The sequence below is a fragment of the Podarcis raffonei genome, chromosome 10, assembly GCF_027172205.1.
Source record: "Podarcis raffonei isolate rPodRaf1 chromosome 10, rPodRaf1.pri, whole genome shotgun sequence".
Taxonomy (NCBI): Eukaryota; Metazoa; Chordata; class Lepidosauria; order Squamata; family Lacertidae; genus Podarcis; species Podarcis raffonei.
Window position 1 is genome coordinate 70,835,481 of NC_070611.1, and position 19,085 is coordinate 70,854,565.

The 19,085-nt window shown below is 42.1% G+C and overlaps 2 protein-coding genes across 2 annotated transcripts in view; both read left to right on the plus strand.

Moving 5' to 3' along the window:
* The window catches only part of LOC128422515 (collagen alpha-1(XI) chain-like), a 45,360-nt gene extending 34,633 nt beyond the window's left edge, over positions 1-10,727 (plus strand). The window contains exons 24-26 of the mRNA XM_053406607.1: positions 6,359-6,394; positions 8,529-8,669; positions 10,713-10,727. Of these exons, the coding sequence (XP_053262582.1) occupies positions 6,359-6,394; positions 8,529-8,669; positions 10,713-10,727 (192 nt within the window). The remainder of the gene's footprint in view (positions 1-6,358; positions 6,395-8,528; positions 8,670-10,712) is intronic.
* LOC128422516 (uncharacterized) overlaps positions 10,108-19,085 on the plus strand; it is a 31,849-nt gene continuing 22,871 nt past the window's right edge. Inside the window, exons 1-4 of the mRNA XM_053406608.1 lie at positions 10,108-10,281; positions 10,963-11,235; positions 12,612-12,728; positions 16,569-16,706. Coding sequence (XP_053262583.1) covers positions 10,984-11,235; positions 12,612-12,728; positions 16,569-16,706 — 507 coding nt within the window. The 5' untranslated portion in view covers positions 10,108-10,281; positions 10,963-10,983. The remainder of the gene's footprint in view (positions 10,282-10,962; positions 11,236-12,611; positions 12,729-16,568; positions 16,707-19,085) is intronic.

Sequence of the window (19,085 nt, forward strand, 5' to 3'; positions counted from 1 at the left end):
ATCCGTCTTTAACACCCCTTGGCCGACAATGCCCAAGAGAAAGGCCTCTGGTTTCTTAGGGAAGGTATATTTAAATACCTTTTTCAGTTCATTATAGATCATTTCCCAGAATGCCTTAATCTTCTGGCACGTCCACCAGAGGTGAAAGAATGTGCCTTCCTTTTCCTTACATTTCCAACATTTATTGTCAGGCAAATGGTAAATCTTTGCAAGCTTGACTGGGGTTATGTACCACCTATAAATCATTTTCATAATATTTTCTCTTAAGGCATTACATGCCGTAAATTTCATCCCGGTGGTCCACAACTTCTCCCAATCAGCAAACAAAATGTTATGACCAATGTCCTGAGCCCATTTAATCATACTTGATTTAACCGTTTCATCTTGTGTATTCCATTTCAGCAGCAAATTATACATTTTTGACAAATTTCTAGTGCTGGATTCTAACAATTCAGTCTCCAGTTTTGATTTTTCCACCTGGAAGCCAATTTTACTGTCCATTTTAAACACTTCATTTATTTGATGATAGTGCAACCAATCTCTCACCTTCCCTTTTAGTTTCTCAAAACTCTGCAATCTCAGTCTGTCCCCTTCCTTTTCCAAAATTTCCCAATATCTTGGCCATTTAGACTCCATATTTAACTTTTTAACTGCCTTAGCTTCCATTGGCGACAGCCACCTTGGGGTTTTATTTTCCAACAAATCTTTATATCTAATCCAGACATTTAATAGTGCTTTTCTGACAATATGGTTTTTAAAACCTTTATGTGCTTTAACCTTGTCATACCACAAATATGCATGCCACCCAAAAATATTATTAAAACCTTCCAAATCCAAAATATCTGTATTTTCAAGAAGTAGCCAATCTCTTAGCCAGCAGAAAGCTGCCGCTTCATAGTACAGTTTAAAGTCTGGCAGGGCAAATCCCCCTCTTTCCTTTGAATCCGTTAGTATCTTAAATTTAATTCTGGGCTTCTTGCCCTGCCAGACAAATTTAGATATATCTTTTTGCCACTTCTTGAAACAATCCGTCTTATCCATTATTTGTAATGCTTGGAACAAAAACAACATTCTTGGCAATACATTCATTTTTATAACTGCAATTCGACCTAACAAGGAAAGCTTTAAGTTTGACCAAATCTCCAAATCTTTTTTCACTTCTGTCCAAGTTTTTTCATAATTATCTTTAAATAAATTCACATTCTTAGCTGTCATATTTATTCCCAAATATTTCACTTTTTTAACCACAGTCAACCCTGTCTCATTCTGAAACCTTTCTTTTTCAAACTGTGTTAGATTTTTCTCCAATACCTTAGTCTTTAACTTATTCAATTTAAATCCTGCCACTTGACCAAACTCTTGAATTATTTCCAACACTCTTTTCGTGCTAGCTTCTGGCTCTTGTAATGTAAGTACCAGGTCATCTGCAAATGCTCTCAATTTATATTGTTTAGCTCCGACCTGAACCCCTTTAACCAACTGGTCCTTCCTAATCATATTAAGCAAAACCTCCAGGACCGATATAAAAAGTAGTGGGGAGATAGGGCACCCCTGACGTGTCCCTTTTTCAATCTTGAACTCTTCTGTAACCACATTATTTACAATTAATTTTGCTTTCTGTTCAGAATATATTGCACCTATACCATTTTCAAACCCTTGGCCTACCCCCATCCCCCGGAGGTTCTTCAGCATAAAACTCCAAGATATATTGTCAAAGGCTTTCTCGGCGTCCACAAATATCAAAACTGCCTTAGTGTTTATATTCACTTCCAACTTTTCCAAAATGTCAATTATATTCCTTACGTTGTCCGACAAATGTCTTTTCGGGAGAAAGCCCGCTTGGTCCCCGTGAATCTCCTCCATCAAAACTCTTTTCAATCTCTTTGCTAAAATATCAGCAAAGATTTTGTAATCTACATTTAGTAACGAGATGGGTCGGTAGTTCTTAAGTTGGGTCTTTTCAGTCTCTGTCTTTGGTATAAGTATAATGTAGGCCTCCCTCCACGTGTCGGGTGCCCTTCTCCCCTCCATAATCTCATTACAGACTTCCTTCAGGGGTTGTATTAACCCTTCCTTCAAAACTTTGTAATATTTGGAAGTCAGTCCATCCGGTCCGGGAGATTTGCCCAGCGTCATACTTTGAATGGCACCTTCTATTTCTTGTGCTGATATCTCCTGATTCAAAATTGTCTTACTTTCCTGAGAGATCTTTTTCAGCCCATTTTTCTCGAGGAATTGTTGTATATCCATTTCTTTCTGCGGCCCTTGTGTATACAATTGTCTAAAGTAGCTCTGAAAACAGTTCCTAATCTCCACTGGGTTAAATATGTTCTTTCCATCCACTTCTAAGTTTGTTACCGTGTTGAGTTTTTGTCTCTTCTTTATTTGCCAAGCCAATAACTTACCACATTTATCTGCAGATTCAAAAGTCTTTTGTCTCATTTGTTTAATTTTCCATTCTATTTCTTGATTCATCAATTCCATAAATTGTGTTTGATATAATTTAATTTCTCTTAAAATCTCTTGCGATTTTGGTTTCGATCTTAGTTTCCTTTCCCCTTCTTTTATCTTTTCCAAGATTTTCTCTTTCCTCTCATTTTGACTTCTTTTCTTTAGTGTATTTTGTTGTATCAAAAATCCTCTCATCACGGCTTTACTTGCGTCCCATACTATTCTTTTTTCTACTTTAGTCCTCAAGTTGATTTCAAAGTAATCTTTCAAAGTTTTTTGGGCCCTCTTGCAGATCTCCTCATCTCCAAGTAAGGTGTCATTCATTCTCCATCTGAAGGAACCAGTTGTTGTTTGCTTCATCACCATCTTTACTGCGTTATGGTCGGAGAAGGTTTTTGGGCAGATTTCCACTTTCTTTATACTCGACGCCATACTGCTAGTCACCCAAATTTGGTCAATCCTTGTCCATGTCATTTTGGCTTCAGAAAAGAAGGTTCCCTCTCTTTCTAATGGGTGTTTTGTTCTCCAAATGTCAATCAAGCCCATATTGTCAGTCATTTCAAAGAAAATTTTTGGCAGTCTTCCGTCTTTTGTGACTACCTGTCTTTGTGCTTTGTCCATATTTGTTGAAACTACTCCATTCATGTCTCCCATCACGATTAAGTTGTAATCCATGTAGTCCATCAAAGTCTCATGCAACTTCTTAAAAAATTCAGCTTTCCCCTCATTTGGTGCATAGATTCCCACTATCAAAAACTTTTCTCCTTGAGATTGAATTTCAATTGCCAAATATCTTCCTTGATCATCTTTAAAGATTTGTTTCGGTTGCAATCTTTCCTTTGCATACATCACCACTCCTCTCTTTTTTACTCTATCTGAAGATATAAATTCTTGTCCCAATCTTTTATTTATCAATAATTTTCTATGTGCTCTTGTCACGTGAGTCTCTTGTAAACAAATCAAGTCCAATTGGTCTTTCCTTAAGGCATGAAATATATTTTTCCTTTTTCTGGGGATATTTAGTCCATTACAATTCCAGGTTAGAAGTTGCAGAGCCATGATGGGGCTATTTACTCTTTCCTCCTACAGCTCCCAATTGTTGTTCCTCTTTTGTCGGTGATTCCGTATCCGTATCTAGTGGTCCCTTGCTTGAAGGATGCCCTTGTCCCGGAAACGCCTCCTTCTGTAGGTCTTCTTCGTGTTCTCCTAAAAACTTGTCTTTATCACTCACTGTCTTTATTCTTCTTTTCTTCCCCTTATATTTAAAAGACAAGCCTTGAGGAAACTCCCACCTGAATGGTATGTAGTTCCTTTTCAGCAGTATCACCAAGTCCTTGTAAAAACCTCTTGCATCTAGAATGTTTTTGGGAATATCTTTAAAAATCTCAATGTGAAAGTCTTCAATTTGAAGGGTTGTTTGGTAGTGCAGGTTCAGTATTTTATCTCTCTCCTCCTTTGATCTCAAAGTTATTAAACAGTCTCTGGGTCTGTTCTTCCTCTGCCTTGTTCCCAGTCTAAATGCGCTCTCTATCTTAAATTCTTCCTTGTCCAGCTCCTGCTTCCAAAAGTCAGAGAATTCTTTTGTCAAAAAGTCCACCAAGTTATCTCCTTCCTTTTCCGGCACAAGTCTAATCCTTAAGTTCCTCTCCTTCCGTTGCATATCCTGCATAGAAAGTGCCAAATCATGCTCATCTAGTTTCTTAAACACCGGTGGAAACTTTTCCTCAGCAGCCGTTGCAATTTCTTTAGCTTCCTCAGCTATCTTTCGTGTTGTAGATGATTCCTCCAATAGTTTCCCAATTGCTTCTGCATTAGAGTTCACTTTATTTCCAAGGTCAGTTATACTTTTTGTGTTTAAATCAATTTTCCCAGAGATTTCTTCAATTTTCTTATTTGTTTCAGCAACTTGTACTTTAGTTTCTGCTCCTTGCTTTTTTAGTTCCTCCAAAGAGTCATTTATTTTCCCCAATACTTTAGCAAGTGCTTCTTCTGAAAACATAGTTTTCACTTTTGTCTTTGGGACAGCTGCAGTTCCAGAGGCTCCTGATACAGAAGCCCTTCTTTGCATAGAAAGATCAACTTTGTATTGTCTGCCAGATCTCAGAGTTGTTTCTTGTGAGTCCTCTTTCTCTTTACCATCTGCCATAACAAAATCTTTCACTCAAGGTCATTCCCACACTCTTAAGCTGTCAAGCAAAAGTTCTCAAGTTTTGAAATCCACTTGTTGCTGAAACTATTCACAAGTCCTCTAGAGGGCGCAGAACAAATTCTTTGCCTTCAAATCAGTCCCACACTTTCCAAAGGAAAACAAAAGCCCTCCGAGTCCCTTTCAAGTATTTTTAAAAGATCCAAATCAATAGTGTCCTGCGTATAACTTTGCAGTGCAACAAAGTAAAATGTTTCTAAGTTGAGAGTAACCAAAGTCAATATCTCAGTTACTTTTTTACCTTCATGTAACAACAGTCCTTAGCCGGTTTCCTTTTCTCCGGCAGTCCGATCCCAGGTTTAAGAGCAGCGGTAAACAGTCCAAATTCTTTTTTTAAACAGGCAGGAAGATACTGTGAAATTTTCTTCCCCCCCCTCCTGCCTTCGGGGAGGGAGCTCTCTTTACTTTGGTGGTGGATTCCTTAATTCCCACGAATCTCCTTTCAAAAGTTACAGCTTGAATGCCTTTTGCTTTGATCTTGCTACAGAACGGAAAGCAGACTTCCTTTTTAGTGCTTGTCCGTCTCGGTACCCAATTTCCTTAATTTTAGCGTCCAATTAATCTTTAAAGTTCAATCCTACTCACGGAAAGTTGTTTCTTATTAGTCCAATTCACCGGAAGAAATCAGCGCTCTCCGCTAATGGCGACGCGGCTTCACTTCGCAGGCTGGGTGAAAGCGACTCTCAGCACCGCTCCACACACCCTCCGCTGTTCCGTAGCCTTTAAAAAGGCTCCTTCACAGCGTCGGGGGGGCGCAAAGGTGCCCGCCGAGTCTCCGGTTCACAGGCTACGCGCCTGTGATTTTTGAGGGTCCCCGCTCCGCCGTAGCTGCCGGACCCGAACCCACGAAGCAGATCTCTCTCGGGAGCTCCGGGAGAAATCCGCCATTAAGCGCTGGCGCTGACCGGAAGTCCTCTGTTTTTAACAAACTTAACCTTTATTATATCTTATTTGTGTTCTTCATAACTTATGCAATTCTGAGAGTTATTCAAAGCATTCTAAAGTTTTAATACGGGGACAATGTTCCTTTAAATATTGCCTAGAAATCTTTTCAAACTTTTGGGTCAATCTATCCCTGATCTTTTCCGTCATATTCGCTAGTTCCATATATTCAAGCAGTTTAACTTGCCATCCCTCTTTTGATGGGATTCTATCTCCTTTCCATCACTTGGCAACCAGCAACTTTGCTGTTGCTGCATACAAAAAAATCCTTCTTTTCCCTCTCGGGATGTCTGATGCCATAATACCTAAGAGGAAGGCTTCAGGGTTTTTTTTTATAAACATTGTTCTAAACAGTTTTTTAAAAATTCATTATATATATGTTCCCAAAAGCTCTTTATTTTTTTACAACCCCACCACATGTGGTACATTGTTCCCTCTAACTCTCTACACCTCCAGCATAAATTTGAGTTGGCTTTATACATTTTGGCCAATTTGCTGGGGGTGATGTACCATCTGTATAGCATCTTCATAAAGTTTTCTTTTATAGTAAAACAAGCCGTAAATTTCAGTTCCCTTCCCTGTTCCTAATATCCTCCCTGATTCTGAACTCTTAAAACTCTGCATCTGCTGCCAAGCCTGTCCCGTTACTTGAATAAAGATCTTTGCAGCTGAAAACTATTTTTTCTGTCTCTTGCCTTTGCATTGCACACGATGAACAATCCTGTTTATGACGACTGCTGCCATTTGTTCCGAGTGCAGGATTTGGAAAGACTCTTCGAAGCTTATGGCATCAAGGTAGGTTGCAACCTACTAAATGACCTACAGAGAGACAAAACTGATTCTGGAATTAAGGTTATGGAAATTAAGTCTGGGGAACTGTGTACCTGGAGTAATTTTATTTTTAAAGTTCTTTTTTTATTTTTAACTTGCTTTTAACTTTTCAATAAAATTATTGCGTGGTTTTATGTTTTAATATTGTTGTGACATATTTTTATGATGCTGTGGTCTCTATCTATATCTATATCTATATCTATATCTATATCCATATCTATCTATATCTATCTATCTATCATCTATCTATCTATCTATCATCTATCTATCTATCTATCATCTATCTATCTATCTATCTATCTATCGCAATGATAAACCTAGACAGCACTTTAAAAAGCAGAGACATCACCTTGCCGACAAAGGTCTGTATAGTGAAAGCTATGTATTTCCCAGTAGAGATGTATGAAAGTGAGAGCTGGACCATAAAGAAGGCTGATCGCCGAAGAATGGATGCTTTTGAATTCTGGTGCTGGAGGAGACTCTTGAGAGTCCCATGGACTGCAAGAAGATCAAACGTATCCATTCTGAAGGAAATCAGCCCTGAGTGCTCACTGGAAGGACAGATCCTGAAGCTGAGGCTCCAATAGTTTGGCCACCTCATGAGAAGAGAAGACTCCCTGGAAAAGACCCTGATGTTGGGAAAGATGGAGGGCGCAAGGAGAAGGGGACAACAGAGGATGAGATGGTTGGACAGTGTTCTTGAAGCTACTAGCATGAGTTTGACCAAACTGTGGGAGGCAGTGGAAGACAGGAGTGCCTGGTGTGCTCTGGTCCAGGGGGTCATGAAGAGTCGGACACGACTAAACAACAAAAATCTATCATCTATCTATCTATCTATCTATCTATCATCGTACCTCGGTTGTCGAACGTAATCCATTCCGGAAGACTGTTTGACTTTCAAAATGTTCAACAACCAAGGCGCAATGGGCAGTTGGCATGGCGCGTTCGAAAACGGAAGCGTTCACTTCCGGGTTTTCGGCATTCAAAAACTGAAACGTTCAGCTTCCGACAAGGTACCACCGTATAACTATTTTTCTAAACAGTAGATCCACTAAACTCCTCACGCCGTTTTCTTACAGTTATCTCTTACCTTCCTTCTATCATGAAACTGAAGGTGTCATTCACAATTTTGGCTTTAGGAATGTAACCCCCACAAAAGTTGAGGGCATACTGTGTCTTTTCAATAGCCTGCCATAAATACAATCTGATATATTTGAACAGGTAATGACGGAAGATACATGGGGAAACAAATGTCAAAAGATTTTGAATAAATGGACAAGTTATAGGAATTGGATAGCACGGGGGGAAGCCAACCCAAGCATCCAAATTAGAATGAATAATCTGTGCATATGGTTAAAGATCTGAAGAGAGAACAAGTTTTGGTGGGAGGAGTTAAAGGGGAGGGAGGGAAGAAGGGGGGAAAAATAGGATAAATGAATAGGGACAAAAATATCTACTGTTACGTATAACTAATAGGAGAGGGACATGGGTGGCGCTGTGGGTTAAACCACAGAGCCTAGGGCTTGCTGATCAGAAGGTCACGGTTCAAATCCCTGCGACGGGGTGAGCTGCCGTTGCTCGGTCCCTGCTCCTGCCAACCTAGCAGTTCAAAAGCACGTCAAAGTGCAAGTAGATAAATAGGTACCACTCCGGCGGGAAGGTAAACATCATTTCCGTGCGCTGCTCTGGTTCTCCAGAAGCGGCTTAGTCATGCTGGCCACATGACCCCCCTCGGCCAGTAAAGCGAGATGAGCTCCGCAACCCCAGAGTCGGTCATGACTGGACCTAATGGTCAGGGGTCCCTTTACCTTTTTATAACTAATAGGAGGATGATTTTGATGCATGTTATTGCTAGATTTTCGATTGAATGATTTTTCTGTAAGTTATTCGACATCCCTGGATGAAAGTGTGATTATAAAGAAGGGGGGGGGATAAAAAAAAATAATAAAAAATAATAACCTGCCAATAGCACAAGGGGAAAAGGGAAGACAGAGAGGAGCTCCAGAATTTGGACCATATTGTCTGGGCCCACACCAATCTCTTCTCTTGATTGCTTCATGAGATCTAGCCTGTTGTGCCTCTTTGTTTTAACTTGCAGCTGGCGCTGTTGAAGGAGCTGTCTGACCTGCTCCTCCGGGACGGGGTCGAGCTGGTGAGCCAGCAAGTGGCCGGCTCCAGGAAGGGGAAGGGGAAGTCAGCCAAGAAGAAGCAAGGCTCTAAGCAGATCACGGGTGATGTGGTGAGTATCGCAGAAGGACAACACTATGTGCCACCCTCACAGGGGACGCAGGAGAGGGCCTTCTCGGTGGCTGCGCCCAGACTTTGGAACACCCTGCCTGGGGAAACTCAGCTAGCTCCTTGTTGTCCTTCTGCTGGCAGGTAAAGACGGTTTGTGATATTTATGATATTTATAAACATGATATTTATAAAAATGAAATTATTATTATTATTATTATTATTATTATTATTATTATTATTATTATTATTACTTATTTCACAACCCTACTTAAAACATACGAAAGTTAGGCTACTAAAACAGATTGGAACAGGGGTCAGCAAACTTTTTCACCAGGGGGCCAGTCCACTGTCCTCAGACCTTGTGGGGGGCCGGACTATATTTTGAAAAATAACAATGAATGAATTCCTATGTGTTAAGTTGTGGGTGAACATATCAGACGACACAGCGATTCTTCAGACAGAGGCCAGAACAGGCCAGAACAGAACTGAACTGAAGGGTTCAGCCAGCCTGCTTATATAGAGCTCCACTACAACGCAAAAGTAACCACTTTCTGTAACTATCCAATCACTGAACGTCACTTTCAATCCCTTATTTGCATATGTGGACCTGAGTGAAAACTATCTACAGTATCCCCCTGCTGACCCAGGGTGAGAACTTCAGTACATAACACTATGCCCCACAAATAACCCAGAGATGCATTTTAAATAAAAGCACACATTCTACTCGTGTAAAAACACCAGGCAGGTCCCACAAACAAACCAGAGATGCATTTTAAATAAAAAGGCACATTCTACTCATGTAAAAACACGTTGATTCCCGGACCGCACGCAGGCCGGATTTAGAAGGCGATTGGGCCGGATCCGGCCCCCAGGCCTTATTTGCCTACCCATGGATTAGAATGACCTGAACTCTCTAAGTGGCTGGGTAGGACTGGGTGAACAGGAATGCTTTTAACCAGTGGCAGAAAGATTTCCGCCTCAGTGTCCTGGCAGGCTTTTGCAAACTGGCTGCTTTTAATGATAGGGCTGGTGCCGTTCTGTTCCTATTGTAATTATCTGTATGATTTTAATGGAGCATGTGTGTGTATAAAATGGTTTTTAAAATTATTTTTTCTTATTAAAAAAGCTATTTATAAAAATAAATTCATAATAATAATAATAATAATATTTTTATTTTTCCATGGCTAGTCTACGTTTGTATTCCTGGGCTCATAAGATTCCTCACGCTGTTCCATTTGATTATTTATTACTATTTAACTGAATGTTTTATTGGCCGCCTTATACTGATACCTTTCTTTGTATTTTTGGTTTTAAGTGTTGCATATACATTTTTTTTCTTTTTCTAATTCAACCGACTGTGTTTTATGTAGGCCGCTTGGGGATCCTGCATTTTAAGCGGTGTGTCAATATTACGAGACCTTAGAATTCCTATAACACATTTGTGTGTATAATTTTAGCAGAGCTCACGTAAGTCTGATGTTTCCAGCGAGCATCTATTTAGCACCACCGAGGTGGCCCGAGAAGAGCCAAGCATTGATTTGGAATCCCCATCTCCAGAAGCTGAGGGATATCTCTTGTCCCCCCCTACTTCCCTGCCTGCCACTCTTGCTCAGGTAATTGCTCAGATTAGAACTAAACTCAAAAAAATGGGGAAGGTTCATATTGTGAAGGTGAGGAATCATCTTTTCCTGGGTTGCTGGTCCCGGTTGGAACTGGTAGGGCAGGAGCCCGGGAGGCCAAAACTAGGTGGTGCCAGAGCCAACGATGGGCAGAGCCAACCAATTTGGTTTTGCCTCTGTCATTCTCCTTGCTGAGTTCTACAAAGACAACTAAGCTGCTTCTGGCGAACCAGAGCAGCGCACGGAAACGCCGTTTACCTTCCCGCCAGAGTGGTACCTATTTATCTACTTGCGCTTTGAGGTACGTAAATAACCTTTTTTGAAACCTGGGAATTTCCATCTGAATTACCCCCAACAAAAAGGACTCTGGTTTTTTTTGGAAAAGTACTTTTAAACATTTTTTTCCCCAATTTACCCTTTTACAGGTCCACCACATATGATAGAACGTACCCATAGTCTCATTGCATCTCCAGCTTATCAGATTCAGTCTTATACATTTTAACAAGTCTCCTCGCAGTTAGATACCATCTGTAAATCATTTTCAGGTCGTTCTCCAGCAGGTTGTCGTTTCTCTAGGCTTCTCCTCAACTCCCTTCTAAGATAAAGTGGCTGGCTCAGCTCCCAGAAGTTATGTTCCCTAGCGCCTCACAAGCTGCATTTTCTTTCTTTCATCAGACCGTTGCAGATCTGAAGATCATGACAACTGCTAACCACAATCCTGGTGACAACGTGGTGTCAGAAGTGACAGCCAACCACACAGGCCTATGGGAGCTGGATGCTGAGAAAGCCAAGGACAATCTGGACAGACAGAGCACAACTCTGCCTCAAAGGACGATGGAAGAGGACTCTTGGGAGCAGGCAGGAGCTACTGAGGCTGCCATCTTGGTGACCCAGGATGGAGTTTGGTCTCTGGAAGAGACATCTGTAAGGATGGAGACAGAGGGAGAGGTAAAACATCGGTATTGTAAACCAGGAACAAAGGATCTTTTTCTCTTTTTTCTGCCAAATCATTTTTATTGATTTTCCAAATTTTACCAAATCCACCACAAATTAAAGCAAATTTAATACAATTTCCCCCAAAATTGGTTTTCCACACTCCATCATTGATGTGTCCTCTTGTTGCTCCATTATTTTCCCAGTTATTTCTAATTCACATTCTTTTCCTTGCAATTAACCTTCTATTACAATAATTTTGTTGTTGCTGTTAACTTATTATCCTTAACCATCAGCTACCCACCTGCTAATTCCTGCACATACAGTATTTTAACTTTTCCAATGTCTACAAGTGAGGTGACTCAACAAATTATCAATCCACAATAAATCAGTCGTTATTGTTTCAAAAATAAATTTCTTTCCTTCCTTCTGCGTTATGAAAATGTAATAGTTCATTTTCACTGGAAGTTTTCCCTTTCCTTCTTATCTGCACAGTCTGCTTTGTCCAGGAATTCACCAAACAAGGGATCTTTTTCAGCCCCGGGTTCTTTGATTCAGTAAGACCTCTAGCTTACTTAAAACAATATAAAATATTGATAAGAAAATACCAATAAGATCCAACTTTAACAACAAGCAGACAATAAAAGTTATCAAAATATAGATAAAATCAACAGTTTTAAACACACACACACACAAAAATAAAACTACATGGCTGAAATTTTGCAAACAAAAAGGTGTTTAGTGGGTGTTGAAAATAATATAGGGAAGGCCACCTGCTTAATATAAATAGGCAGGGAGTTTCAGAGAACAGGTGATGCCACACTATAGGATCGATTCCTTGAAAATGTCGAGTGAATATTATGTGGCACTTGTAACAGCAATGATAAAAACAGTCAAGTGGGCATATATCTTTCAAGTAAACTAGTCTAAAGCTGTCGAGGACTTTATGTACCAAGAGTAACACCTTGAACTTGGCCTGGAAAGCCAGCCTTTCAGCTATATACTGTGAGCTTGATCCTTAAACAAAAATTATAGACCTCAACCAACGTGATAACCCTGATGCCGCTGCTATGTTTACATTTCAGGACATCCTGACTTTTTCTCAATATTTATCCTCCAGATCCTGATCCTCTTTCAAACTCTCACTTTATCAGTCTTTTTCCCCAGCAGCCTTCTTGGCTACACACCCAGAAGTAAGCACAAGATTTCCAATGTGGTCTTACCCGTGCTGAGTAAAGTGCTATTGTTGATTTTTGGATCTTCAAAATGATATTTCCATTAATAAAAAATAAAGCAACATTGGCTGCATGTGCCGCAGTAGCACGTGATTGGCTCGTGTTCTGTTTAATATCCCCTATGATACCCCAAAAGAGATTATTCTGTCTCCTCAGGTAGAACAGAGCTCCCTTCATCTTGATCCAGAGTCCCATCTACACTCACTAGAGAATGCACCACGTCAGGTAACAGAGACCCCAGAAAAGATGGAGACAGATGGAGACCTATTCAGTGTAAGCACTACCTCCAGAACTCAATAAAAAATATGCATATTATTTGTCCGTTTTCTTTCTCTTCAGTGTGGGGGGAAATAGCTGGACTTATTCCAAGCCACAGCATCTTAAAAAGCAGAGACATCACCTTGCCAACAAAGGTTCGTCTAGTTCAAGCTCTGGTTTTCCCAGTAGTGATGTATGGAAGTGAGAGCTGGACCATCAAGAAGGCTGATCACTGAAGAATGGATGCTTTTGAATTCTGGTGCTGGAGGAGACTCTTGAGAGTCCCATGGACTGCAAGAAGATCAAACCTATCCATTCTGAAGGAAATCAGTCCTGAGTGCTCACTGGAAGGACAGATCCTGAAGCTGAGGCTCCAATACTTTGGCCACCTCATGAGAAGAGAAGACTCCCTGGAAAAGACTCTGATGTTGGGAAAGATGGAGGGCACAAGGAGAAGGGGACGACAGAGGATGAGATGGTTGGACAGTGTTCTCGAAGCTACCAGCATGAGTTTGACCAAACTGCAGGAGTGCCTGGTGTGCTCTGGTCCAGGGGGTCACGAAGAGTCGGACACGACTAAACGACTAAACAACAACAACAACATTCCAAGCCAAACCCATTTGAGTCTGGGGACGCTCTCCCCTCGCTAGACCTGCTGAAATTTTGCCTGAAACCCACCAGCTCAAAATCTGAACTGTACTTCCGATGTGGATGGCTTCAAAGCATTAGGCAAATTCACGCAGAGCCTAGGATCAGAAGGTTGGTGGTTCGAATCCCCGTGACGGGGTGAGCTCCCGTTGCTCGGTCCCTGCTCCTGCCAATCTATCAGTTCGAAAGCACGTCAAAGTGCAAGTAGATAAATAGGTACCACTCTGGCGGGAAGGTAAATGGCGTTTCCGTGCTCTGCTCTGGTTTGCCAGAAGTGGCTTAGTCATGCTGGCCACATGACCCGGAAACTGTACGCCGGCTCCCTCCGCCAATAAAGCGAGATGAGCGCTGCAACCCCAGAGTCGGTCATGACTGGACCTAATGGTCAGGGGTCCCTTTACCTTTACTTTGCGCCTTGCCTGGGGGATCCAGTAAGAATCTTGGACTTTGTAAGCATTTCATGCTCTAAGAACCTGAGTAGAAAACATAACTGAATAACTTTTGCTGCCTGCGTATGTGTGTGTGTGTTTTCTCACACTGGAACTCTGCACGAGACTTCATGCTACTCTGCTATTTTTGCCCACGTCCTGATGTGCTGTTTTCAGGCATGGAGCCAGGCCGTGACTGGTTTTTTCAGCCCTGACAGGACTCAGGTTTGTGAGGTTCCCATTGGGGCATCTGTTTGGCCACTGTGAGAACAGGATGCTAGGCTAGACGGGGCTGTGACCTATAGGAGTCCAGGACAGGGTCTTTCCCAACCCACTTACAGGCCACCTAAAAGCTCTGGTGGCCTAAATCACTCCACTCCAGTCCTGCCCTTTGTGCCTCTAAAGAAATATTCCAGTTGATCAGCACCTGTTGGGCATCAACAGAAACACACCTTGGTCCTTAACCTTGCCGGATAATTACATCAAACCAAACGCGTGAGCACCCTATCTCTGTTCCAAGTCAGTTTCCTCACACTGGCTCATGGATATTACTGGAGTATTTGGAAAGGGGTAGCTTGACACTGTGTACTTATTGACGCTTGCTGTATTCTCTTTCTGCTAAGAAATTTGGAGACTTGCCACTTTAGCTCGAACCAGCCATGATGTGTGTGTGTGGGTGCGTGGGTGTGTGGGTGTGTAACATATCATTTCCAACAATCATATAACTTCTTATCTTATACCATGTTTTAGACTTCCGTCAACACCTCTCATGTTTTTTTGTTCTTTATCAGTTATTCTGCATTTCTGAGTTTCTCTATTACTCTTAATTCTTATTAACTAATGGGATGCGGGTGGCACTGTGGGTTAAACCACAGCGCCTAGGACTTGCCGATCAGAAGGTCGGCGGTTCAAATCCCCACGATGTGGTGAGCTCCCGTTGCTCGGTCCCTGCTCCTGCCAACCTAGCAGTTCGAAAGCACGTCAAAATGTAAGTAGATAAATAGGTACCACTCCGGCGGGAAGGTAAACGGCGTTTCCGTGCGCTGCTCTGGTTCGCCAGAAGCGGCTTAGTCATGCTGGCCACATGACCCGGAAGCTGTACGCTGGCTCCCTCGGCCAATAAAGCGAGATGAGCGCTGCAACCCCAGAGTCGGCCACGACTGGACCTAATGGTCAGGGGTCCCTTTACCCTTTACCTATCATTAACTAATAATTCTCCTCATATTCTTTCTTGCAATATTTCAAATAGTCCTCCTTACAAAACTTCTTGCAGTCCTACTAGCGTAATCTGTTCATTACAATTACTTTTCAAATAGTTCTTATATTTACTCCAGTCTTCTAAGAATCTCTGGTCCTGCAAGTTTCAAATCCTTCCCGTTAATTTATCCAATTCTGCATAGTCCATCAATTTCATCCGCCATTCTTCTCTCGTCGGTAATTCTTCTTGCTTCCATTTTTGTGCCAATAATATTCTTGCTGCTGTCACTGCATATAAAAACAACTTACAATCCTGTCTATTAATATCATCTCTTACAATGCCAAGTAAAAATGCTTCTGGTTTCTTAATAAATATATATTTCAACATCTTTTTCATCTCATTTTATATCACTTTCCAGACGTTTTTCACTTTTTTACATTTCCACCACATGTGTCAGAAAGTTCCTTCCTTTTCTTTACATTTCGCCATGATGTTTATGCCTGTTGTCTGTGTCCATGGAGTTTTCTTGGCAGGGATACTGGAGTGGCTTGCCTGTTCCTCCTCCAGGTGGATCACGTTTGGTCAAAACTCTCCACTATGACCTGTCCATCTTGGGTGGCCCTGCATAGCATAGCTCATAGCTTCTCTGAGTTATTCAAGTCCCTTCGCCACGGCAAGGCAGTGAGAGTCCCATGGACTGCAAGATCAAACTTATCTATTCTTAAGGAAATCAGCCTTGAGTGCTCACTGGAAGGACAGATCCTGAAGCTGAGGCTCCAAGACTTTGGCCACCTCATGAGAAGAGAAGACTCCCTGGAAAAGACCCTGATGTTGGGAAAGATGGAGGACCCAAGGAGAAGGGGACGACAGAGGACGAGATGGTGGGACAGTGTTCTCGAAGCTACCAGCATGAGTTTGACCAAACTGCGGGAGGCAGTGGAAGACAGGAGTGCCTGGTGTGCTCTGGTCCAGGGGGTCACGAAGAGTCGGACACGACTAAACGACTAAACAACAACAACAACAATGATGTTTATTCTCAGCCTCCAAGCTTGGAGGCAGCAGTTCTTCTGAATACCACTTTCTGGAAACGGCAGGAAGGGAAAAAGGCTCTTGTGTTTGAATCCTGTTTGCAGGCTTCCCACAGTGTGGTGGGAACCAGTGTGGTGTAGTGGTTAAGAGCGGTAGTCTCGTAATCTGGTGAACCGGGTTCGCGGCTCCGCTCCTCCACATGCAGCTGCTGGGTGACCTTGGGCTAGTCACACTTCTCTGAAGTCTCTCAGCCCCACTCACCTCACAGAGTGTTTGTTGTGGGGGAGGAAGGGAAAGGAGAATGTTAGCCGCTTTGAGACTCCTTTGGGTAGCGATAAAGCGGGATATCAAATCCAAACAGTGGTTGGCCACTGTGAGAACAGGATGCTCAACTATTTGGGCCACTGGCCTGATCCAGCATGGATCAGACATGGCTGAGGCTGCATTGGCACAGTCCTCCGTTCTGCCCCAGTGGAGCAGCCTGCATCTTCTGAAAGGGCTTTTAGCACCTGCTTCTTTGTCATAAAACTTCCTTGATTTTTGTCTCTGTAGGTGCCTTCCGGTCTTGAGCTGGAGACGGAGCCGAATTCTGCAGAGCTTGTGTCGTCAACACCAACGGCATCCACAGAACTGCTGGGGCCTCTGAAGAAAAGGCCCAAGGAGCGAAAAAGGGAGAAAGAAATCAGTCGGGTGAGTTAAGGGGAAGAAACCCAAGAGTCTACTTGGTTTTTTTTCAATTTTTTAAATTAATTTTCCAAATTTATAAACAAACCAACCTAAATCCTAACTGTAATAATTCTGTTACGAAAAAGGAGCAATGCAGCTGGGTGCTCCAGATGGCTGGAAAGCCAAACAGGAAGCTGATGTATTGGGACTGTACCGTGGGAACCAGGGACAGTCTATTCTGTGCACTGAGCACCGGATGTTAGCTCAGAGGGTCACATGACACTGTACTGGAAGTACATGGGTGGAGTTATTCTCTCTCTGCTGTTGGTGATGAGAGAGTACAGACACGATTCTCTGTACTGCTGGAAAGACAGGAATAAAAGCATGTAAATACATTTCTGTCTGTCTCTTTCCCCTCCCTGGGAATGGGAGGGGTGAAGTGGTGTGTTCTTCTTCACGTTGAGAAGGATCGCCGATAAAGACCTCGCCTTGATCTTGCCGGGAGTCGCAGACAGGGAGGTCAACAAGGATTCAAGCCGGGCACCTGGAGGGTGGCCAATTCCTCTGGCTTTTGGCTTGAATCAACAAATTCCACTTTTGTTGACATTATTGAATGACTTCCTCGTATCCCCCTGGCTGAATTTCAATGTATATCATTGTAACAGTTTTCCAAAACCTATTTCTCATAAAATTTACTTAGTCAAATAACATCTTTCTTTCTTTTCCTATTAACTTTAAACATATTATTCTATAACATCACATATTTAAATCCTAAACCAATCTGGTAATTGCAAGTATTTCTATTTAAATTATCTTAGCATATTTAGCTAAATAGTCTTTGAATTTCATCCATTCCTCCTGGCACTCCTCCTCCTTCTGGTCACAGACTCTTCCAGTCAGGTCAGCTAGCTCCCAAAAGTCCATCATCTTCATCTGCCATTCCTCCACTGTTGGCACTTCTTGTAATTTCCAATTCTTGGCCAACAAAATCTTAGCAGCAATTGTGGCATACAAAAACAATCTAACATCTTTCTTGGGCAATTCCGGACCTATTATTCCAAGAAGAAAGGCTTCTGGTTTCTTAATAAATGTATATTTAAACATTTTTTTCAGTTCATTATAAATCCTCTCCCAGAAGTCTTTCACCTTGGGGCAGGTCCACCACATATGATAAAAGGTACCTTCTTTTTCTTTACATTTCCAACATAGATTATCACTATTATGATAAATCTTTGCTAATTTTACAGGGGTTAAGTACCATCTCTACATCGTTTTCATAATATTTTCCTTTAACACCGTACATGCAGTGAACTTGACCCCTTTCCTCCACAACCTTTCCCAGTCTTCAAACATTATGTTATGTCCCACATCTCTTGCCCAATCTATCATCACATCAAGATAGTCTACTTGGAAGAGTTTGGATATGATATCCCGCTTTATCACTACCTGAAGGAGTCTCAAAGCAGCTAACATTCTCCTTCCCTTCCTCCCCCACAACAAACACTCTGTGAGGTGAGCAGGGCTGTGAGACTTCAGAGAAGTGTGACTAGCCAAAGGTCACCCAGCAGCTGCATGTGGAGGAGCGGGGAAGCGAACCCGGTTCACCAGATTACGAGTCTATCACTCTTAACCACTACACCACACTGGCTCTCTTGGGTTGCTCTTGTGTGTTCAGAAGGTATTCTGGGACGGTGGTGATGCGCCAAATGGCTTCTGTGCATGTTACCAATGACCCTTGGATTGGTAACCAAGAAGCATGCTCTGGGTTGACCTCTGTGTAGATCAGAGCCTATTTTAAAGCACAAGAAGGGACACAGCTCAGTATTGCATTGCATGCAGAAGGTCGCAGGTTCAAAGATGGAGCCTGTCTGGCCTCTCTTGGGAGAGATTTCTCAATCTGCAAACATCCACAGAAGCAGCTCTTTCTGTTTCCTCTGGCTCTGACAGCAGCATCCAGCAGAGGGCAGCCAGCCCACACAATTCAGACCGGCTGGATTCTTCCTTTTCGAAAGGGGCCTCTATATTTGCAGAATTCCCGCAACGGCTGTGGGACCATGTTAGCTGTGCTCCTTGATTTCAGTGCAGAAGTTTGAGATAGCAGCGCAAGGGGAGATAAGCAGGAGGCAGGTTTTACTCCCATATTCCCTCCTCCCTTTAAATAAATAAATAAATAAATAGATTTGTATTTATACCTCGCCTTTCCCGGTTGAGAAAACCGGGCACAGGGTGGCTAACAACAAATTTAAAACACTTAATTGATGCAACAACAAAAAAACACAACAGCATAAAATACAGTATAAAACGTGAATAACAATAAATTCAGAATTCAAAAATTAATTTAAGGGGTAAATCCATCCAATAAACATTAGATGATCACCAGGGCTAGCTGGCTAAATTAGTCCT